The sequence below is a fragment of the Diplotaxodon limnothrissa genome, linkage group LG10 (assembly GCF_057381915.1).
Source record: "Diplotaxodon limnothrissa isolate DT_005_m linkage group LG10, D_limnothrissa_male_GT1.1, whole genome shotgun sequence".
NCBI lineage: Eukaryota > Metazoa > Chordata > Actinopteri > Cichliformes > Cichlidae > Diplotaxodon > Diplotaxodon limnothrissa.
The window spans coordinates 6727762-6750570 of NC_140605.1; the positions used below are offsets into that span (position 1 = coordinate 6727762).

Consider the following 22809-nt stretch of genomic DNA (forward strand, 5'->3'; position numbering starts at 1 on the left):
ACAACAACAACAACGAAAAGGCGCTCTCTCACCCAGGAAACACACAGTCGCAGAGAGAGCGTCGCCCTGTAACCATGGCAACCGTAACGCTGCCGCCTGGAACAACAGAACATAGCTGTCAAACAAAACCCAAACAGCCCTGACCCGCGACAATATGAAACAGGAAAGTACCGCAGTGTAATCCATTTATTTCAACAAAGTAACTGTATTCTGAATACCACCCTTTTAAACGGTAACTGTAATGGAATACAGTTACTCATATTTTGTATTTTAAATACGTAACGGCGGTACATGTATTCTGTTACTCCCCAACACTGGAGATTAATATAAAGATTTGTTTCCGACTTTACGTTTCCCAATTTTGCTTTTGTTATTTACATACGGTCTAATAATTATCCTTATTGATGTTTGAGAGAGGAGCGGTGCTTCAAAGGATAGTTGCAGATTTCTGTCAGAATCTGCAGATTATACAGTACAAATAAAATGTTCACGTTTCTCCAACGTTGTCTTCACTAACATCTACAAGGGATGCCCAGGAAGCATTCACGATGTCTTATCAGGCGCTGATAATTGGCTTCTGTCTTGTGTCAGTGACATAAAAGACGGATTTAATGCGACATGACCATTCAAACAGCAGTCACTTTCTGAAACATCAGATATGTATCCGATTCAGCAGGGCCGTGCAGAGAGGTTTAAAGGGGCGGGTGCTCAAAGTTAAAAAGGGGCGCATTGAACCAGGCTGAATAACAACAACACACAGTCATCAAGAATCTAATATGGGCAACAAGGCAAAGCAAACGTAGCCGATGTTTTACCTGATGGGTACAATGTTGCTGTTGAGGGGTTTCTGCTGCTCCTGCTGCTGATAGTGCTGGAGGGCAGGGCTGTGCTGATCTGAGACTGTAGACATTAAAGAGTCCATAGGAGAGATGGTAGCTGATTAAACAAGTGTCATGAGATAATAACAAAATGCAAAGATTGGTGACAGCGCTTGGAACCATAAGGCAACAAAAAATTATCCACACCTAACAACTCTTGCACTTAATCTATAATAAAATGATGAGAGAAAAATGTTATAGCACTGCCTTTAGTAGCCTCACATAGCTCTACTGTTTCCTCCTCATGTCCTTACCAGCCATGTCTGGACAATGTTATATCATGAGTATTTTTTTTAAAAATCCATCTAAATAAAACACACACATGCACGCACACACAGTGACGTTTTAGACCTTCTTCAGAATACTGTATATACTGTGGGCATCATGGTGCTGATCCAGAATCTTTACATTATTATTTATTACTAGAGCTACAATAATAAAGCAAAGAGGAGGGGGAAGTAATAAATATGAAATAATGTCATTATGATGATTCCATTTGTTTCACTATCCACTCTGTGCAGGGGCAAAGCTTATTACATTTTTAAACTGTAGACATACAATAATTTCACTGCTGTAAAATCCAAATTTTGTCTTATTTAAAATATAAATCTAATATAATCTGCTTCTTAATGTATGTTCTTTAAAATACAGCGTGTGTTTTTTAAAATATTATAATAATGCATAATTATGTGGACATGCATATTAGATCGTTTTTAGTGAACTATAATCCCTCCAGAAAGACAGGAAAAGCTCTGTAACTTACTTTAAAACTAAATATGTTCCCTAAAACGCTGACAGAGCTACAGACCCATGACAGCCTTACACAGGTAGCCAGCAGCTATGACCAGCACTACTTGTGCAGTTAATAAAAGGACAGGTAATGTTTGTCGCGCTGTTGCACACACAGCACGCTCGTTTGTTTCAGTTCGTCAGTTGCCACAAGACAGCTTACCAACGTGTACGTAATAAGCTAATACTCCTGTGTGCTACACACTACAGTGTACGCTGTACACCTACTTACTGGTTTTGTCGCATCAGTCTGTATCTCTGAGTTAACTTGTGTTTCTCCTACGGCTCTGGACCGCAAAAAATGCGCGTGCTTTTTGTGAGCTCTTTCCCGTCTCATAACCAGCGCGTTCTGCCGTCAAGGGCGATCATTGGTTAAATGTGATCATGTGACTGATGCAAGCCAGATCCTTTTATTTAGCAAAACTGTGATTATAGTATATATTATTGTTGAGGGGCACAGACAGGACTCCGCACGCACGCACACATAAAAAAAATTAAACATTTTTTAAAAGTTTCCTCAACAAAAGGGCACTTTGGGCACCCATCAGGAAAGGGGCGGGTGCTCAAGCCCCTCCAGCCCCCCGCTCTGCACGTGCCTGTGATTCAGTACCAAATACGAAAGTGACTCAGATCGGATTTGTGCCGTTCACACTGTCCTACCATGATCGGATATGGGTCACATAGGGTCAAAACAGTCGGATTTGATGCGCTTTCGCCTGCAATGTGAACGTAGCCTAATAGAAGAGGTGCTGACATGCAGGCACAAAGAGTAGCCACAGACAGGGGAAAAGAGTGGAAAAATGTAATCAAACATAAGCTAATGGACTTCATTTGATTGGCCATTCTTGCAGGAAGTGAGAAGAACTGGGATGTACCAGTCTGTGTTTTTTGAGAGTTCTCTGCATAACCCATTGCACAAGGCCACTATGTCAATTCAAAGATTTGAAGATATTTGCAGTTTCTTGCACTTTGATGACAAGAGGACCAGAGCCTAAACAAACCACATGGCAGCTTTCTGCTACATATGGGGCCTGTTCCTGGTCAACTGCAGGCACAAATTCATCCTCACGTGATTGTGTTACAGTGGATGAACAACTTGTGCCTTTCAGAGGGAAGGACCCAGCTTCTGCAGTATATGCCGAACAAGCATACAAAAGTGATACAAGCGATACAAAAACTGCAGTTCCTTAAAATTAATAAAAATGCAAAGCGCCTCATGAGGAATACCTCAAATATAAAAATATTACAACTCTTCATTTTAAAGTACTAAGTTTACAGCAAAACACTGATTTTATTTGGGGTTATTTTTGACCCCATTTGTGGAAGAGTGTAGATATTGGTAGGCTGTGCATCCAAGGGTTAAAACATTGTTTTAGTAAATTTGTTATACAAAATGCTTATTTTCCTCCTTTTACCATTTAATAAATTGTCACTTAAAACTTTAAAAATAAAATAAAAAAAAAAGCTGGAGTGTATTTGTTAGAAATGTTGAGCCCATTCTGTAGATTCATGTTCCATAGTGGTAAAGTAACAGGGAGGATACTTTCCCTGTTTACTTTGAACCTACCTACAGGTAAGCCATAGGAATTTCTAGTTTCATTTCACATTTGACAAAGAATCCTGAGAATTTCACAAATTAGTCAATAGAGCATTAAGACAGTGCCCACCCCACCCCAAGATATTTACAGATCCTGCTTTGAGATAAATTAAGAGCTTCCAGTTTCAAGTTAGAAGTTAATGTACAACACATAAGGGTTGCAAGATTAATTTATTGTCAAGGCAGTTACATCTCCATACACAAAACACTTTGACATTTGAAGACTCTGCTCAATCATGCCAACTACAAGTTGTTCCCTTGCACCTGTGTTGCAAACAATGGCCATAAATGACATCTCTGAACCCTGTTTTTAGGTCATTAAATTTCACTCCTGCATTTTACTTGTTCTAGGAGGGTTACTTTATTAGAAAACACGTCAGGTAGCAGCTGGTATAGCTGAATGTTTAGTCGACCTCCTCAATGGTTGGTCCAGAGGATCCACCACCAGGAGCGGCACCACCGGCTCCAGGGAAGCCACCAGGCATGCCCTCTGGCATTCCTCCAGGCATACCTCCAGCACTCTGGTACAGCTTGGTAATGATAGGGTTGCACACCTTCTCCAGCTCCTTCTGTTGATGCTCATACTCGTCCTTCTCAGCAGTCTACAAAATATAGATATTGTATAAGCCCTTCATAGCAATTGATACTATTGTGATTTTTTTCTGGTGTGTGCTTGGGGGTGGGGTTACCTGGTTCTTATCCAGCCAGCTGATGACCTCATTGCACTTGTCCAAGATCTTCTGCTTGTCATCATCGCTGATCTTGCCGGCCAGCTTCTCATCCTCCACAGTGGACTTCATGTTGAAAGCATATGACTCCAGGCCGTTCTTAGCAGACACTTTGTCACGTTGAACATCATCTTCTGCCTTGTACTTCTCTGCTTCCTGAACCATGCGTTCAATATCCTCCTTGCTGAGCCGACCTAGAAGGACAGCAAAGAGTCACAAGTTGTGCCAGAATTTTGAGGTCATCAATCAAAACTGTCATCAATCAAAACCCACCTTTGTCATTGGTGATGGTAATCTTGTTTTCCTTGCCAGTGCTCTTATCAACAGCAGAGACATTCATGATGCCATTGGCATCAATGTCAAATGTCACTTCAATCTGGGGAACGCCTCGAGGAGCAGGAGGGATTCCAGTTAGCTCAAATTTGCCCAGCAAATTGTTGTCCTTTGTCATGGCACGCTCACCCTCATAAACCTGTTGAAATAGAGGTCAGCCAATAATTTTTCCACTCCACATCTACACAAATGCTAATGTCTGACAACATGAGTCTCAATCTCTAGTGGAATGTGAATGGCAGAAATTAACATAACTGCAATTAAAAGGCCAAGATAAATAAGGCTACACTTACCTGGATGAGCACACCAGGCTGGTTATCAGAGTAAGTGGTGAAGGTTTGGGTCTGCTTGGTAGGAATTGTGGTGTTACGTTTAATCAGGACAGTCATAACACCTCCAGCAGTCTCAATACCCAGAGACAAAGGTGTGACATCCAGAAGGAGAAGGTCTTGCACATTCTCAGACTTGTCACCAGACAGGATGGCAGCCTGGACAGCTAAAAACAAAAAAAATTATTTCAAGATAAAAACTAAATTCCGATTATAATAGGACAGCTATCATCAGTAGCTTTTTTTTCTCCTCTGAAAACTTACCAGCTCCATAGGCCACAGCTTCATCTGGATTAATGCTCTTGTTGAGCTCCTTTCCATTGAAGAAATCCTGGAGAAGTTTCTGGATCTTCGGGATACGGGTGGAGCCACCAACCAATACAATGTCATGAATCTGCCCTTTATCCATCTTGGCATCGCGGAGTGACTTCTCCACAGGATCCAGGGTGCCACGGAAGAGGTCAGCATTGAGCTCCTCAAATCGAGCCCTTGTGATGGAGGTGTAGAAGTCAACTCCTTCATACAAAGAGTCGATTTCAATACTGGCCTGTGTGCTGGAAGACAGGGTGCGCTTTGCCCTCTCGCAAGCAGTGCGCAGACGACGGACAGCCCTCTTGTTGTCACTGATGTCCTTTTTGTACTTGCGCTTGAACTCTGCAATGAAGTGGTTGACCATGCGGTTATCAAAGTCCTCCCCACCAAGATGAGTATCACCAGCAGTGGATTTGACCTCAAAGATACCATCCTCAATGGTCAAGATGGATACATCGAAGGTGCCACCACCAAGATCAAATATGAGAACATTCCTCTCTGATCCAACCTGAGAACAGATTTGATAGTGCTTAAGAACAGACAGTTAACAAAAAAGTAGTATAATCCAGAATAAATTTTTACCCATTTACCTTTTTGTCCAACCCATAAGCAATGGCAGCTGCAGTGGGCTCATTGATGATGCGCAGAACATTCAGGCCAGAGATAGTGCCAGCATCCTTTGTGGCCTGACGCTGAGAGTCATTGAAGTAAGCGGGCACTGTGATTACAGCGTTGTTGACAGTCTGAAATGTAAAAAAAAAAAAATATGGACATTAAATTGATGAGTCATGTGAAAACTTGCGACTATTCCACAAAGGAAAATTCAGAGCATACTTTTCCGAGGTAGGCTTCAGCAATCTCCTTCATCTTTGTCAGCACCATGGAGGAAATCTCCTCTGGGTAGAATGATTTTGATTCACCCTTGTACTCAACTTGAACTTTAGGGCGACTATTGTCATTGATGACATTAAATGGCCAGTGCTTCATGTCTGATTGCACAACTGTATCGTCAAACCTCCGGCCAATAAGGCGTTTGGCATCTGAAAGAGAAAGTTATATTTAGTTTTTTTTTTTAAAAGATGCAATACACTTCTGCAATAGTCTTATCATTCTTCCCTCAAATCCACAAGGCTCAAGACTGGTCTTTAACAGAGATGAGTTGCTTCAAGACAAGCTCATGGGTGGTAAAACTGAGGCGTTAACTTAATTTGGTTGATGAATACCAATTTTTTCAAGGTGTCCTACCTTGAAAAAAAATTGGTATTCATCAACCAAATTGACTTTTACTGTTAAGTAAAATTTTAACCCTTACCGAAGACTGTGTTTGTGGGGTTCATGGCAACCTGATTCTTGGCTGCGTCGCCGATCAACCTCTCGGTATCTGTGAAGGCCACATAACTGGGTGTGGTCCTGTTGCCCTGGTCATTGGCAATAATTTCAACTTTGCCATGCTGGAACACACCAACACAGGAGTAGGTGGTCCCAAGATCAATACCAACTGCTGGTCCCTTTGACATGTTTCCTAAAGAAATGCAAGAACAGTGTTACATTTATATTGGTCTTCTAGTTACCTGTAACTTTTTTACTTCAATCCTTTATAACATGCTTAATGTCAAATTCAATTGAACAACTACATTTTACCCAATTATTCAATTTAAGGCAATTTAGACTAATAGAACTAGAATGTACAACAAAAACATATGGTTTTAGTTGATTTGCTTTAATTATCCTTCAAGTTTAATTTAGAGTTGTCTTTTAAATTTATATTGATTATATAAATTTGATTAAGAGCTTTTATTTTCCCCTTGGCCATAAAACATTAAGCATTTTAACAACGTTATTGGGCTAACAAACCCCAATTCCAACAACCCACCCACTTACAGAAAAAAAATGAAGGAACCCGCCTTGAAAGAGCGTGGCTCATGGCCAAGCAATAGCCATGCGTCAGTCATAAATCACGTGCACAGCAAACTGGTACAACCGGAAATCTAAAAGCTAGAGTGCTTTGATACTAAAACTATTGTATTAAAATGTGTCTAAAGCACAAGAAAATATTTAAAGAATTAAATCTGAAAAGACTTACAAAACCTTTTACTTTTGCTCTAGAGTAAAAAAAACAACAAAAAAAAGAAAAAAACAAAAACCGGAAGCCTGTATATTCCGGGTATCCGGGTAGCTTAACAGTTGTTCGAGAACATTCTCGAACGCGTCAGGATTTCTCCACCCCCCCCCCCCCTCCCCCTCCGCCATTATATAGCCTTAATGCAGCATTTGAGCCGATGATTACGCCTCGATAACAAGGATATGAATATTTTCACCTTCATAATTCACTATGCGATACATATTTGTTAATAAAATAACCGTCAAGCATTTAACACGAGGAGAAAATTCAGCATTCCCCAGTGAACATGCACATCAGTCATACATAAAGCAAATCCTGCCAGCAAATTCAACTAATATACTAGAACTTTTTGTTAACACCAATGTATTTCAGAATGACTTACCGAGTTACTGAACTGAGGTTGACTGTGGGTATTGTTGGGCTGGAATGGACTAGCGTCACGGTGACTCAACCCTGCCGGTATGAGAAGCGAAAGGAGGTTGAACCTTTAGCCGAACCCTTTATATCACCGGCACAGCATCCAATCGGCGCAGTCACTGAGTCTTTCCTCATCGGTTCACCAATGAGGCTTTGGTGAACCGATGACGCGAGACACAATCCATCCCACTTCCTGCTTTATTGTGACTGCTTCATAATGGTTGTGAATACCCGCATGCCATAAGATGGAAGCTTTGTGTGAAGTGTAGAAGGCAAATCATCTCTCTCTTCTTTTCTTTTTTTAGATTTTACCGTTAAGTATGTCAGTCATGTTCGGTGCTTGATTTGGCTTCTGTTTTTTGTAAGCTACATAACGCTCTTTAAGTTCATACATAATTGATATATTATGGAGCTATTTTTAAAAATATGCATATAGACCTTAGTGTTATATTACCGTATTAATGCTCGACACGTTTTCAGAGACAAAGCCACAGAGTGCTGATAATATGTATATGATATGAATGTTTCCCATAGCCTGTTATCTATGCTCAAAAACAATATATTATAGCAAAATATAATTTATTGCTACATGTTCAACCCAAACATACAAAATATATACATACAAGGCAACATATATGCTATATTCACACAGTATATATTACAGATATTATGTTGCCACATTTGATCCTGTGTAGACATTCAAACAGTTCATTAGGAACACCTGCAGACATGCTTATTCTTGCTGATGCTGGTCATCCGCCAGTCATATAGCAGCAGTGCTATCTACTATTGTAAATACAGGTCAGGTGCGTTACATATAATGTTCATATAAAACAAAAACATGGCATGACTGATGATGTAAGGGGGGGGGATTAACTTGTCGTCAATTGTTAGACTGAATGGACCTCGACAGTCCAGGTTATGTATCGGTATGGGGAAATGTTTTCCTTTGTCTGACCATGAGCATATGTTTATGAGATCTTCTACTGACCATTACACACAGGAAATCTAACCCTCATGAACATAACAGTGAGTTCAGTGGACTTCGGTAGCTGTAGCAATGTAACAGAATGAAAACAAGGATAAAAGTACAGTAGACAAATGATGTGATGAATAATGTCAACATAATGTAGATACTTTAAGTCGTTTTTTTCAACATCTTGTGGCATTCATGGCACCAAGAACTGATGCTGCTGAAGATCAAAGGTAGGTTCTACCTACCATAAGTAAGCACATATTCCTAACAATAATAAGTGAATGATTGCCCTGTATTCTGCCATGCAAGTGCAGAAAAAAATGGAAAATTGCTGATATCATGAAAACTGTGTTTTCAAGACAGTTATAGCGATGTCTCCTTCGCATCACATTTGGCTAAAGTTTGTGCTGTAGTTTGATGTTGAGAAGTTGTTGCTGTGATCACAGCTGTGTTTTGCACTGAAGTCATCGTCTTTGCTGGTTCTTCAACAACATACTGTGTGAAGGCTGTATTGAAGAGGCCTGTAACAATAAAGAATACCAATAAATATCCCATTTTCTCTTTTAAGATAGGATAAGGCAGTTTTTACAGTGTACTGGGCAAAATGTGTCAATGAAAGCACTCCCTGACCATTAACTGGGATTCAAAATATGTAAAGGTTAATTGGATTTTTGAGTTTGAGTTCCCTAAGTAAGTGAACTTTATCCTCTGGTTGACAAGTGTGCTGTTTCTCTAAGCTGCCAACATGACCCTAGTCATGTTTTAGCAAATGCTACATTTTATAATATTCACATTTAAACAGAAGGTATAATACAGTCATAGATGCGAACAACCATCTAATTAAAAGGTTTTGTACCTCTTCTCCGTTGTGCTTGTGAGGTCTTTTCTTCATGGCTTGATTTAGATTTACTGCTCTCCTCTGATGGATTAGAGTCTTCATTTTCTGTAACAATAAAAACTGTCAAATCTTTTGTAAGATAAATAAAAATACATTTAGATCACAATTCCTGAAAGTACAACACACTTGCTGCAAGAATGTATGATTTTTAGCCAGACTATAGTCAAGTAAAATTGTAAATAACAGCAACTTTAGTCTGACATCAAACAGAAAACGTGACCTGCTTACCTCTTTTCCAGGCAATGTGTGCTCTCCTCAGCTTGATAGCAAAAAAAATGACGACCACTAGAAGGCCACAGATCAGGCATGTCACTAGCAAGACCAGCAATGATGAATTTTCTTGGTCTTTTCTATGCATGTTTAAGTCAAAATTCCCTGGAAATAGAGAAAACCCCGAACCTTAAGGATTTTAAAACACATGGTGTTCTCTGTGATTCTCAGAGAAGAGGAACTGTTATTTTAACTATTCAAGCTGAGTGTAAATGTACCTGTTGTGTTACTGTCCATGTTATCAATGGTGATGTTCTCTGTGGTTTCAGGGGAATATGTCCAGCCTTTAAAGGTGTAGTAAAGAAAAGAGGTACAATAATTAACACAGACTCTATGAAGCTACTACAGTCCAGGTCTATTATGTTTTTCAAATGGAACCATTTTTTTGTAGTTTTCCAGAGTAACCAATAGGTGGCATCAAACACACATATTTGAAGAACCTGTTGGGCCTACTGCCTCAATGGTGTCATTGCTTACCCTGTTTGAACACGATAGGACTTTTTTTTAAATTAATTTTTAGTGTTTGTTTTTTTTTTTACAGTAATTTTCTGAATATATAAAGCTCAGGTAACATGCGAAAATGGAAGACAAATAACTGTTTTGCACACATTCTGCTTAAATTTTAATATTACACTGAATTTACTGTGTGAGTAAATTCACACATATATAGTGCATTTCTAACCAATTACATGTCAGTAGTGTTCAAGGTTTGAAACACTGAAGACAGAAGACGTAAACTGCTTTTTTTGGAGCATATCTGACGATCAGAGCAGATATGCTCTCGGAACAGTTTTTGTTTGCCCACAGAGCTGCAGCCTCCCAATCAGTGAATACATCTAACATGACAGAGTTTCATATAGCTCAAGCTCTCCATTGCAGGAAACACATCTGGTGTTATATCAACCACAGTAGTGGTTAAGAGACCTTTTAGACACTGTATGTGATCACTCTTGTTTCCACCCCATAGGCTCACAGTTAGTGTAATATGCTAAACACACAATACTAAGCAGTAACAAAGAGATGTATTGTAGGCTAATTTCTCCACTAAAGTTCACTTTCCTTTTTAGCAGATCGAGGGATTTAAGTTTCATTTAAAATATGATGTATGGCATAACTTAAAATGTAAAATGGGGTTTTATTCATTGTGAACTAAATAAAATGTATTTCTTTTTAAAACTTCCATTTCTCCACTACTTTCTTTTGTGTCCCTAAGCTCATCCTAAGGTGTGTTATCTAATATGAAACCTTATGTTTCTTGAAATCCACGGGGCATAAAAAACAAATAAAAATGCAGACAGTTTCCACTCACCACTAGTGCTGAGATGTGGGTCTGTAGGGCCTGTAACAGGGATCTGAGGAGATCTAGTGATAGACATCTCTGGGTCACTGGTGGAAGCCTGCAGACTGGAGGGAACCGTTGAGCTCTCTGATAAGGGCTTGTTCTCATTTCTTGTGGTGGAGTACACTGCTGTTCTATTATGTCTGATCCACATGGTTGTTGTCCCTGGCACTTTTGTTGATCCTTTAACAGTATGTGGACTGACTGTGGATGTGTGGTGGGATCCTTTTGCTGTGACAGAAATTGGACTTGTGTTACTACTGAGTAGAAACAACACTCAGTTCAGAGAAAGTTAAAATTCATGATGTCATGAAAACTATCTGCAAATCACACTTCATTTTTATTAGAATAGAGGAAACTAGATTTTTTTAACAACACAGAATGGGGAAATTACGTGGATTTGCCATTTTTTTTGTTTTTATTTTTGGTCAGACAGTTTCACAGTCTGGTTCTATGGACTGTTTTGTGGCGCAGTTCATGAGTTAAAAACCCCAGTGCTTTCCCTGTTCTGTGACGACACAACTACACAGTCACTGTTCCTCAAATTGAACATTTTATGTAGAAGTTATTCACTGTACACAAGTCATGGATAATAAAATGGATGATTTTACTCTTTTAATGTTTAAAACTGTTGCTATAATGTGGTGGTGTTGAAAAACTAAATGAATGAAATATACTCACAGCCTCGTCTAATTTTTACAAAGTTCATCAGATGTTTTGATTTCAATGCAGGGTGACGAACAAGACACTTCACAGTAACTCTTTTCTCTACTGAGAGAATTTCAATCATCCCAGTGGAGATGTATTTTTTAGCTTCCTGTTGGAATTGGTTACGAGCTGTAAAATGGGATAGATGTCATTAGCATCGATTGCATCAACTTACACCATCACAAATGCAACACTTGATCAAATCAACCCTTTGTAACGGAAACTACTCTTCTGTGGAATTCAAAATAAAATTCAAAATCCCCCTTGTTTAAAGTCTTTTTTTTTTAAAACATTTGAACGTTGTTCAGTCTCATCATAGTAGCAAAGATTCCAGAAAGTGTGGGTCATGCTATCATCATCACATGAGCCCACTCACTGGTTGCTGTCACTAATTTTAATACACCTACAAATGTCTAAATTCCGCAACGTAAGTGTTAACACCCATGTTAACCTAACCCTAACCCATCCATCCACTCTTAACTGCTGTGGTTTTAAGCACAGTAGTTAAGTTTTAGGAAGAATACATTGCATTTATTATCAAAAAGAATCAACCTTTCCTAGTATCAAATAAATTCACTTTTTGTGCTTATTCCTAGTTAACTGCTCTTAATTGAATTGAATTGAGTTCACAATATACATGTAACTTTTTTTATTTTTATCTATGTATAGAAATTAGCAAACATTTGTTTGCCAATTATGTATCATAAAACATTTTATGATACATAAATATGAGTAATCAGCAAGGGAATGATATCAAAATGGCATCCCCTTGTGTAGTCACCTCAATTCAGCTTTTTGGAAAATCCACTGGGAAAAATCCTGATTGAAGGGCAATTTTTCTAACTAACACCTCAAACTATCATTCTCACTTTCTTCCAACTTACCAAGAAATTCTGACCCATCGTCGATTTTCCAAGAAATCTGAGGAGCAAAGTGGTTCCCCACAGCAGTGCATTTTATGACAGTCTTTCCTTCATGCTTTGTTTTTGACATTTTGGGATAACCTTCAAAAGAATCACAAAAGACAAAGTTTTATGAAACAAGATCAACACAGTGGTAATTGTTTTGGTAATTAGTATAACTGTCAAAGTCTGATCCCATCGCTAGTAAAGATGTGAAAAGAAAGTAAAAAGAAAGACGTAAGATAATATTTACCCAACACTGTCACCTCCACTATCTTCTCTGTTATTTGGTCTCCATAATGAGAACATGTGTAATTGCCTCCATCGTTAAATTTGACGCTGGAAACACTGATGGAGAATTTTGACTCAGACAGTGTGTCGATTCTGTAGCGTTTGTCCTTTAAGGCTGGAAACAATTTATTTAAAGTTATTTAATGTTTGCCTTTCACCAAAGGTTGTTTGAATTTTGGCCCAAACATTTGCCACTTTTTAAGTTTTTGTTTTTACATTCATTACTGTGACTGAATATGCCATTTTCACCTTGATTGTGATTGAAGAACATAACAAATCCTTCAGGGTTTTTCCAGTCCACATTGGTCTTGTCAGCATTGGTAACAGGACAGCTTAAGCTGAGGTTCTCACCTTCCATGACCGTCACATGCTGCAATACTGCAAGTGAAACTGCAATAAAATAAAAGGAAGTTTGACTTTGTTAAAGTTTCTTTGAGAACGAAATGTGCATAACACATTTCCTAACATGGTAAAAACAAGTGAGCAACCATCTGCTGAAATTAAAAAGTCAGTGGCACACATACAGATGTCCAAGTTAAGTTTTAAACAGTTCAGTTAAACTTTTCACAGTCTGACTCATCTGCCACCACCTCTGCCACTGGCCTGTCACTGTGTATATATACAGTAGGTGTGTGGAGGAGGTGTGACAGGAAAAAAATGCTGTTCATTGCAGCTACAAAATAAGCAGCCCCCCTGTTATACATCTGATGCATTTCTGTTCTAACAGGAAGTAATGTGGTCAGTGCTTTCAAGGTGAAAGAGAAAGTAGGGCGGGTGTGAGGAAAAAATATATATTTGCTGTAGGTTGTTCATGGGGCCTTTGGGGGCTTTTTCTTTTCTGTGGGTTTCAAATAACACACGGAAAACACATTTGTTGGGGGCACACTGACACCACTGCAGAGGTCATAAAGCTATTTTTGCAGTTTGTGTGCTAGTCATGCCATTACATCAACTGACAACCACCAATATTTGTATTGATGACTTTTCATCAGTACAGTCATTTTTATGTCCCTCAAGGCTTTGGTTGTCTCTGTTTCTTTTTTAATTTTATTTGTATTGCCTGATCAATACAGAAAATGTAATTTCTCAGTAAGTTCTTAATGCTAACTAAAATATATACATTGTATACTGTGTATGTTACGTTGTTTGCTCTTATGCAAAGCTAAAGCCAGTCTCCTTTGTCTATTTTGTCTCATTATAAGGTTTTCATCTGTATCATTCCATTACTGACAACTATTAAAGGGCCAGTCTACATATATACTCTATGTCATAGAAGAAACTGTCCTAAAGAACTTTCATTTTATGTCAGTCATTTAACAGAGTTGAGAAGTTGTGAACTGGTTCAACATACAACCCCAGTTCCAACAATGCCAGGGTACTGTAACATGTAAATAAAACACAATGCAACAATTTGACGCCACAAACCCTCATCTTATTTACAACAGAACAAAAACAATAACATATTAAAACTGAGAAAATCTATCATTTTAATAAAAAAATAAATACAACTCTCTTAAGAGCTGTCCATAAACATAGGAGGACTTAAGGGAGCAGTTACTGGACTTTGGGGGAGGAATGTTATCCTGTTCTTTTATGACAGGATTATAGCTACTCCTGGGACTTCTTTGTTGTATTTTTTGTTTCACGATATGCTACATGTTCTCAACAGGTGAAAGGTCAGGATCCTGGTAGGCCAGTTCACCCAGACCTCCTCCTATCAAGCCAAGCTGTTTTACATGCTTTTAATAGCACTAATGGTGTCTTACCAGATGTGCTACGCATAGAGACTAATGTATTGCACGACAGAGCTTTAACCTGCATTTATGGCAAACACAAACACAGTGATAGGAAGTGTTCCTAAGTAATGTTGCTCCCATCAAATTCAAAATGAGCTTATTATTTTTATGAAATTGTACAAAGTTTCAGTATAAACAATTGATATGTTTTCTATGTTCTACTGTGCATACAATATGGGTTTAGCAGATTTCCAAATTACTGCATTCAGTTTATATTTACAATTTATGCAGCATCCCAACTTTCTAGGTTCAGTTGATGTGAACATGAGCAAACAGAAATCCAAATGCAAATTCCTCTAATGCATAACTAATGAAACAGAGTCTTTTACTGAAAATTGAAGCACTTTCTGTGTGAAATATGAGAGCTTGTAATTGTACCATAATTTTCTCTATATAATAAATCATCTAAATGTAAAAGATCACAAACAGCCTCAGAAGGAAGTTGTTTACTCCAAGGCATAGTCATCCTCACTGTGTTCATCTGCTTTTTCCAGTCATGTAGGTTACGATCCTATTTCAGCACTTATCAGATCGAACACTGCCAAAGAGTGTAAAAAGTCAAACACTCACCCTCAATGTACAGCACAAAGACGCTAAGCACAAGTTTTAGTTCCATCTCTGTCACGAAGAAACACACTGACTCTGGTGCACTTCCTCATCACTCATCTATATGTACTCTACTACGGGACCTTCCATGACATCACAGCTCTGTGGTTTCCCCTAACTTTTTGATTTGAGAGATTCTCATGTGACTCCTTACAGTAGAAGTGGAAGCTGACCATGATTGCATTTTATTCCTGTTTGTAGTTTTGCTGCCAAACATGAGTTGAATGTTGAATTTACAACTATCTATCTTGTGGATGGCTGTGGTTCATCAGAGCATGAATGTTACATAGAAAGTGTGAAAATGACATGTTGTAAAAAGTGCTTTGAGTATTTAAATAGAGTAGAAGAGCACTATATAAGGATCAGTCCAGTTACCATTTGTAGTAAAAGACCTGAGACAAAATTATCCTTCCTTATTTTCCAAAATTATGTTAATTCTGGAATTAGTAACTCTGGAAACAGTAGAGATGCTTTATCAACCAAGTAGCCAGCTAGTACCTATCATTAGTAACTGTGGTTTGAACACAGTTACTAAACTTCAGGTTGAATTGCCACTGCAGTTTTAACTCACACATCAACAAGATTAACAACTTGCCACCAATCTGTGGCTTACTAAGAGGAAATGGCTACTTTCTAAAGCAAAAGATGTTTGAGTTGGAAACTTGTGTCAGGTAGGTACCGAGGGGAAAATGAAAGCCATAGCCCTCATGGTTTTATGATGTTTTCCACTGTAGACTCGACACAAACATTTACTGAATTTAGTCAGATCAAAAATGTGGTATTGCAGTAATTAGGTGCCATTACAGTCTCCAGAAGAAAATGGAAGAATAATTTAAAAGCAAATGCAGAAACATACTTGTACTCACTAACTATATATAGAAGTGGAAACAAACCTGTGTGAATTTCTTTTGGGGAGGTTTTACTATGTGTCATATAAGTCAGGTTGCTTAAAATGTTATATCAAGCAGTAACTTAAAACATTTATCACATTCTGTTCACTTGTATGTGAACACAGAAATTAAATGCCTCTTACCCACTCTTAAAAGAACAACAGGAGAGGAATGGTCTTAGGGTCAGTCATCAAGTATGTTAAATCCTGAAAGACAAAAAAGTTAACTGGATAGAACACATAATTTACAAATCATTCACTCTGTAAAACTCAGCATGGGGTTCAGTGTTGCCTAAATATCCTCATTAACTTAACAACAGTGTAGCGACATAGAGGGGTTCACGGTTCACAGTCATACTAGGTTAACTGGTGATTCTAAATTGAATGCAGGTGTAAATACTGTAAATGGGAAATGGACTGGATTTATTTGGGCTTGGAAAAGGGTGGAGTCCCCACTCTGGGTCAGGACACCCTGGAGAGATTATATCTCTCGGGTGGCCTGGGAATGCCTTCTTGTTTCCCCGGACAAGCTGGAGGAAGTGGCTGGGGAGAGGGAGGTCTAGGCTTGTTTGCTTGGGCTACTGCCCCCGCGACCCGGCCCCAGATAATCGGAAGAAGATGGACAAAAGACTTTTTCTTTTGGATGGTAAATGTACTGGTTCTTTTCTACTCTGACCAGACAAAGCGCTTTACACAGCTTGGCTAATTCACTCTTTCACACCCACTGGCACAAGCACTTTTCTCTAAGTGCCTTCTAACATCGACATGCATTCATACTCCAATGGATGCATCTGACAGCAATTTGGGGCTAGTTTCTTGGCCCACAGTATCTTGCCCGAGAACAGGCATGGCAGTAATCAGGCCTGGATGTGGCTAGAGAAATTGAACTCAGGTTTCCAAAGATGTGATGCCCCACAGTTTTTATTTTTATGTTATAATGGGGGCGCGCAATCATTTTTTTTTACACAGGGTCATGTAAGTTTGGATTTTTTTCCCCCTTAATAATAAACACCTTCATTTTGAAACTACATTTTGTGTTTATTTGTGTTATCTTTGTCTCATATTTAAATTTGTTTGGTGAGAAACATACAAAAAAATAGGAAATCAGGAAGGTGCCATACACCTTTTCACACCACTGTATATAGAAAAAGCACAGAAAAAAGTGCTTGTTTGAATAGCTGAATTAGGTAAGTTGTATAAAGTAGTGTGCACAGGTGCCCCATTTACCAATAGAGCAGGGTTTTCAGTTATTAAAGCCAGACATGAAACCAGACAGACCTACAAACAAGCAGCAACTAAAGGTGGCCTAGTAGAGTATCTCAAGAGAGGAAATGCAGCAGTCGTTATCTGCCAAAGATCGTTATCTAAGTATCAAGCAGAATCCTTACACTGAAAAAGGTGTTAGTTTGTCCTTTTAATTTGGAGTCACTGAAAATGGAAGACTATTTATAAAAATGCCTGCATTTCCTGAACAGTTAATGCATTACTTTTGTTAAACATATAGAATCAAAGCTTAAAGCGTGTATTTCAATCATATCTTGTCATCAGATCCTGCTGACTTAAGGATGCCTGTAAGTTTTCACATGTCACATATGATTCATTAAATTTGACTGATTTTCTGTTTCTGTATGGGTTTAAACTAATAAAAGATCTATGGTGTGCATATAAATATAAAGTTAAAGTATTTGTATGTTATTAAAATACATTTTTCATTGCAATGAATTGGTGTGATTAAACATAATGTTTGTTGAAAATTGAAAAAGCATTAAAATTTTGCATCATAGAATATTTGCATCGAATTTTTGACAAATACGAATTTTAGAGCATCCAATTTGTCTTTCTTTTTTTTTTATTCCACTATTTCTGTTTCATTTGCATGATCTTCATGTGAGTATGTAACTTTCAACCATGCACAAGAAAAAAAATGTATGGTGTCCACTAGGGGTTTTTGTTTTATGGAAAAAGTAGGATGAGGTGGAGAAACTGTGATGCCCTATCTAATGTAACCTTATTTGTGAGGTCAACTATAATACCTGGTGAACAAGGCAAAAGCAGACAGCAACCACTTTGCATAAGTAGAAACTTCTTCAAGAATACTGGTCCATGTTTTCCAGGAATTTAACATTTAAAATATATATGTTTCACTAGAATTTTACACTGTCAATTTAGAGTTTGTGGTTTTGTCCTTAAATTAAATTGTGCGATTGATCTTTCTGAGTTAAATTCGGTAATCATTTCAAACCATCGACATGTCTATTCGATTCCATTCCTATAAGACTGTTCAAAGAAGTCTTACCAATAATTATTGCTTCAGTCTTGCTTCAGATATGATCGGCCTATCTCTATTAATGGGCCTCAGTGCAGCATTCAGTACTGTTAGCCATAGTATTCTATTACAGAGATTAGACCATGCCATAGACATTAAAGGTAATGCAACACAGTGGTTTAAAACAAATCCATCTTATAGACCCACAAAGCAAACTGGAGCTGGCTTTGTCCTTGTATTTTGTTTTTATTTTTATTTTTATTTTTTTCTCTGTGGGCAGGTGTGCTAGGGGTGGAGCTACTGCAAGTGAGGTGCTCACCTAGCTGTGTGGGATCACTCTCATTAAGATGGCAGCTGGCACAGCAGTTCTCCGCCTGATCACTACAACCTCCATGATAACACTGTCTCATTTTCATGCCTAAACTAGTTTTTCTTTGTGAGTTTTCCAGTCATTTGATCCCCTCAGTTCCTGCATGCATTTTTGGATTTATACAGGAACCACTCAGACCCATAGATGCTGTTAGTTCTTTCTTTCTATTGCAATGTTATTCCTGTGATTTCCTTAGAGCACCCACAGCAAAGATTACATATTTTTATATTGGATTAATTTTGCTACTTTCTTTTTAATGCTATTATGCACATTATGCTATCATAAAATCTTGTAATGTAACTTTAGCTTTGTCCCAAAACCTAGACTGCATCCTTCAGAGGCTGCATTTGTAGACCGATTACATCACAGCCAGGCGATGAAGGTTCTCCCAATTCTAAGGCTGCTCCAAACGCGGCTGACAAATGCGTCCTTCATTTCATTTCAATTTGAAGGATGTGTCAGGTGTATCCTTCATGGCCCAACCTTTCCCGGAATTCATAGCTTGGCCCAGCCAATTCCAGTTTCCAACATGGCAGCATCTACTTAGTTTTAATATTATTCTTTCTGGGTCACAAAATAAACTTTCAAGATATTTTCAGCCGAAAATGTAGCTGTGTGAACTTCAAATATCTGCTCGGTTTATCAAGACATCACATATTTGCAAAAGTGCTCCGACATTTTCGGAGACGTATGTTACCCACCAGTTTGAAGTTTTGCGAGATCTCGCAAACATTTTGTGAGATCTCGAATGCATTTTTTTTTCTCCAATGTTCTTTGTGGGGCTCCATACAGAATAGACAAGCCTGCATGAAATCTACTTCATTAAGTAAAAACGATAAAAATCCCTCAGATGGCTCAAATCCAAGAACATCAGACACTTACCTATTCAATTATCCCAGCAATCACCTTAAAGGTGACAATGGCTGTCATTGTTGAAAATTCAAGGAAATCAACAGATTCCCATTGAAATAAATATTCCAAAATGAACTTATATTAGTGTTTGCTGTTAACCCTCTCAGGCTCAAATTAAACTTTTTGTTGCTAATGCACAATCAAGTCCTGCAGTGGTACTTCTGAGTAAAAAAAACTCATAAAACATGTATCTGAGGTAATCAGGTTGTTAGTTTTTAACTGTTGCAAATCTGCAACGCCTGCCTCGAGAGGGTTAAAACAGAAAATAGAAATAAAAAATCTAACACTACTACTTACAGAATTTTTCCAATATGGAATGGCTTGTTTGCATTAAAGGCCTTTATCAGCCCCTGCTGGAATAATACATCTTGTGAGCTTTTTAACTGTGTCAGAACATTCCTGTCCAAAGGGGCAGCAGTTGGAATTGATCTTGGGACCACCTACTTCTGTGCTGGTGTATTCCAACATGGCAGAGTTGAAATCCTTGACAATGATCAGAGCAACAAGACTACATACAGCTATGTGGCCTTTACAGATACTGAGAGGCTGATTGAAGATGGTCTTTGGTAAGGTCACATCAAGGTGGATTTATATGGATTTTGAATTATTAATTCTTCCAAATGACAAAGATGAAGGAGATTGCTATCCAGAGTACATCAAAGTGTCTACTTAAAACAGTTTTTTCTCTTTTTTTTTAAGTCTGTGTCAATTGCTGTAATGTTGTGCACAATACCTGAATACTGTAAGGACTCTCAACGTCAAGCAACAAAAGATGATGGAACTATGTTTGACCTAAATGTTTAGAGAACAATGGCTGTGTCCCAATTCAGGGTCTGCACGCTTGAAGTACGCATTTTAAGTGCGGTTACGTCACCGCCACGTGACGACGGCTGTCCCAATTCGAAGTGTACTTCAAATGCATACTTCAAATGCATACTCCAAATGCGCCGTCGATTTCCCCAAATATCAAGCGTGGTCCGGTGCACGCTTCATGGTCCCATATATCCCACAATTCATAGCGCGGCGATGGGTGTGGATAATTTTGCCGCAAAATACAGCAGAAGGGAGCGGCCGAAGAGGTTTTTCTTGTTTTTTTTTTCTAAACTTTATTGAAATTATAAAGCGAACAGTCAGTCATTCCAGTTCAGTTTGTACAGTAGACATACAAGGCAAATAAGAGTAACAATATACAGTACAATGAAATAAGAAGGATAAATAAATAAAGGATAGAAAAGAAAAAAAGAGGGGAGGAATGTGACAGACTTCATAACAACTTTGTACTTGAAAGTTGTGACAGCTCATTCGTTAAACATTTCTGAATGAATTTCAATCAATGATAAACCTTTTATATTGGAAGTTAATTTAAGAGAATTTAAGTAATATTCAATTTCAATCAAAAACAAATTAAATGATGGGGTTGAGTTTTGAAACTGACATGTATGTGGAATTTCCCTAATAAGATGGAGCGGCCGAAGAGTGAACTGTCAAAAGTACTGAATATGACGTCACTCATTTATGTGCGAATGCTTAATAATTAAAGTCAGTCATATATCCACAAACACAACAAGCTGAAAGTCAGTGACTATATATATATATATATATATATATATATATATATATATATATATATATATATATATATATATATATATCATAATAATCTGACAATACTATAATATTGGCCATATTATATTTACATTGCCACAGTGAGTTGACTTTAGTCTCATGAACAACATTAACTAATTGTTATTTACTAACTAATCTTAAATGACTGTTCAGCACAGAAATGAAGCCCAACAATCATGTTTTACAGTCCCGTGGTCTCAGCCTCAGATACTCAACTAAAGTGATGTCATGACAAAAATGAATGACCAACAAAACATTTTTCTCCTTCATTTCTGTCAAACAAAGCTGTATGTAACGTGTCTCGCGGTTCGTATCATGGTTGCTAGGCAACCTGAACAGCGCGACGAAGCGTCCCATTTCACAGGCCTCTCACTTCCGCACTTCTCGTACTTATAGTACGCACCGTACGTAGTACGTGTAGTGCGCGTACTTCAAGCGTGCAGTCTCTTACTTGGGAAACAGCCAGTGTCTGTAAGTTCAGTCTGTGTTATGTTTCCTGTTTTACTTTGAAAGACCGTGTCTCATGTAAATGCGTCTGGTTTTGCTTCCTTTGTCTTGTTAGGCCTGATTTGCCCCAGCTGTTTTTCCCTCCTGTTGCCCATTCCCTGATTGCTCCCTCTATGTATTTAAGCCCTGTGTTTCAGTTTGTTGGTGTTGTGCTCTACCCTCATCTTCCTGTGTGTTCTGGCTGCATAAGCTTATTTTGTAGTCCTAGTTTTGTTTCCCTTTTGAATTCAGCATTAAAGCTGTTTTGAGTTCACATTTCGTTTCCGTGAGTCTACATTTTGGGTCCACCATTCCTGCCTGCACACAGCCGTCACATGACAGAAGATCACAACCAGAACATGGACCCCGCAAACCTTTTCACTTCGGAGTCAGGCGCTGAGATGGAAAGGCTGGTTAAATTGCTGGACCGCATATCCCAGTCCGACAGCCTACGGGCTATGTCTGTGGGACTGAGCACAGTGGAAACAATGGTGAAAACCAGCTCCCGGCTTCAGCAGTTTGCTTCGGATGCCAATCTGGGCAGCACCATCACTGCATGGAGGGAGTAGGTCAGGGCACGTGAGCTTGCCCTCTCTCACCACGCCAATGCAGCAGCGGTCTGAGCTCGCTGTAAAGCAGCTTCCGCAGTGGTCACCACAACGGGACAGTTTCCGCACCGCTGCCACGGACTTCCTCTCCCTCCCCACGCCAGTGGGGATCTCGTTCGCCTGGCTTTTTCCTAGCGGCTATGTGGTCGGAGGATCAGGAGGAGGTCTCCATTTCTTCACTGGTTCCTGTTCCTTCATCCCGTAGGAAACGGCGCAGGCGCCATCGTCACTCCTCTCCTCATTCATCTGTTCTGCAACCTGGTCCTGCTGGAGGACCCGAGGGGCCCGTCCATCCATCTGTTCCTGCTGGGGGTTCTGGAGAACCGCTCCAGCTGTCTTCCGTCTCCGCTGGAGGACCCGA

The 22809-nt window shown here is 38.8% G+C and overlaps 2 protein-coding genes across 3 annotated transcripts; both read right to left on the minus strand.

Annotated features, from left to right (window-relative positions):
- Window positions 1-3423: 3423 nt before the first annotated feature.
- On the minus strand, window positions 3424-7553 carry hspa8 (heat shock protein 8). Its single transcript, XM_085364295.1, has 9 exons — window positions 7471-7553; window positions 6279-6488; window positions 5801-6006; window positions 5557-5709; window positions 4919-5474; window positions 4619-4821; window positions 4266-4464; window positions 3954-4186; window positions 3424-3866 (listed from the first exon to the last, which is right to left on the minus strand). Exons 2-9 carry the CDS (start codon window positions 6481-6483, stop codon window positions 3669-3671), a joined length of 1953 nt encoding a protein of 650 aa, XP_085220421.1. The 5' UTR covers window positions 6484-6488; window positions 7471-7553; the 3' UTR covers window positions 3424-3668.
- Window positions 7554-8844: 1291 nt separating this feature from the next.
- crtam (cytotoxic and regulatory T cell molecule) lies at window positions 8845-15312 on the minus strand. Of its 2 annotated transcripts, none has more exons than XM_085363364.1 (10): window positions 15256-15312; window positions 13139-13279; window positions 12852-13004; window positions 12581-12700; window positions 11670-11825; window positions 10959-11219; window positions 9868-9933; window positions 9608-9754; window positions 9338-9424; window positions 8845-9002 (listed from the first exon to the last, which is right to left on the minus strand). In XM_085363364.1, the coding sequence occupies exons 1-10, from the start codon at window positions 15299-15301 to the stop codon at window positions 8845-8847; spliced, it is 1335 nt and encodes a 444-aa protein (XP_085219490.1). In that variant the 5' UTR covers window positions 15302-15312. The 2 variants fall into 2 exon arrangements, with proteins under 2 accessions (XP_085219490.1, XP_085219492.1); XM_085363366.1 differs by having other exon boundaries at window positions 9338-9439.
- Window positions 15313-22809: the final 7497 nt, after the last annotated feature.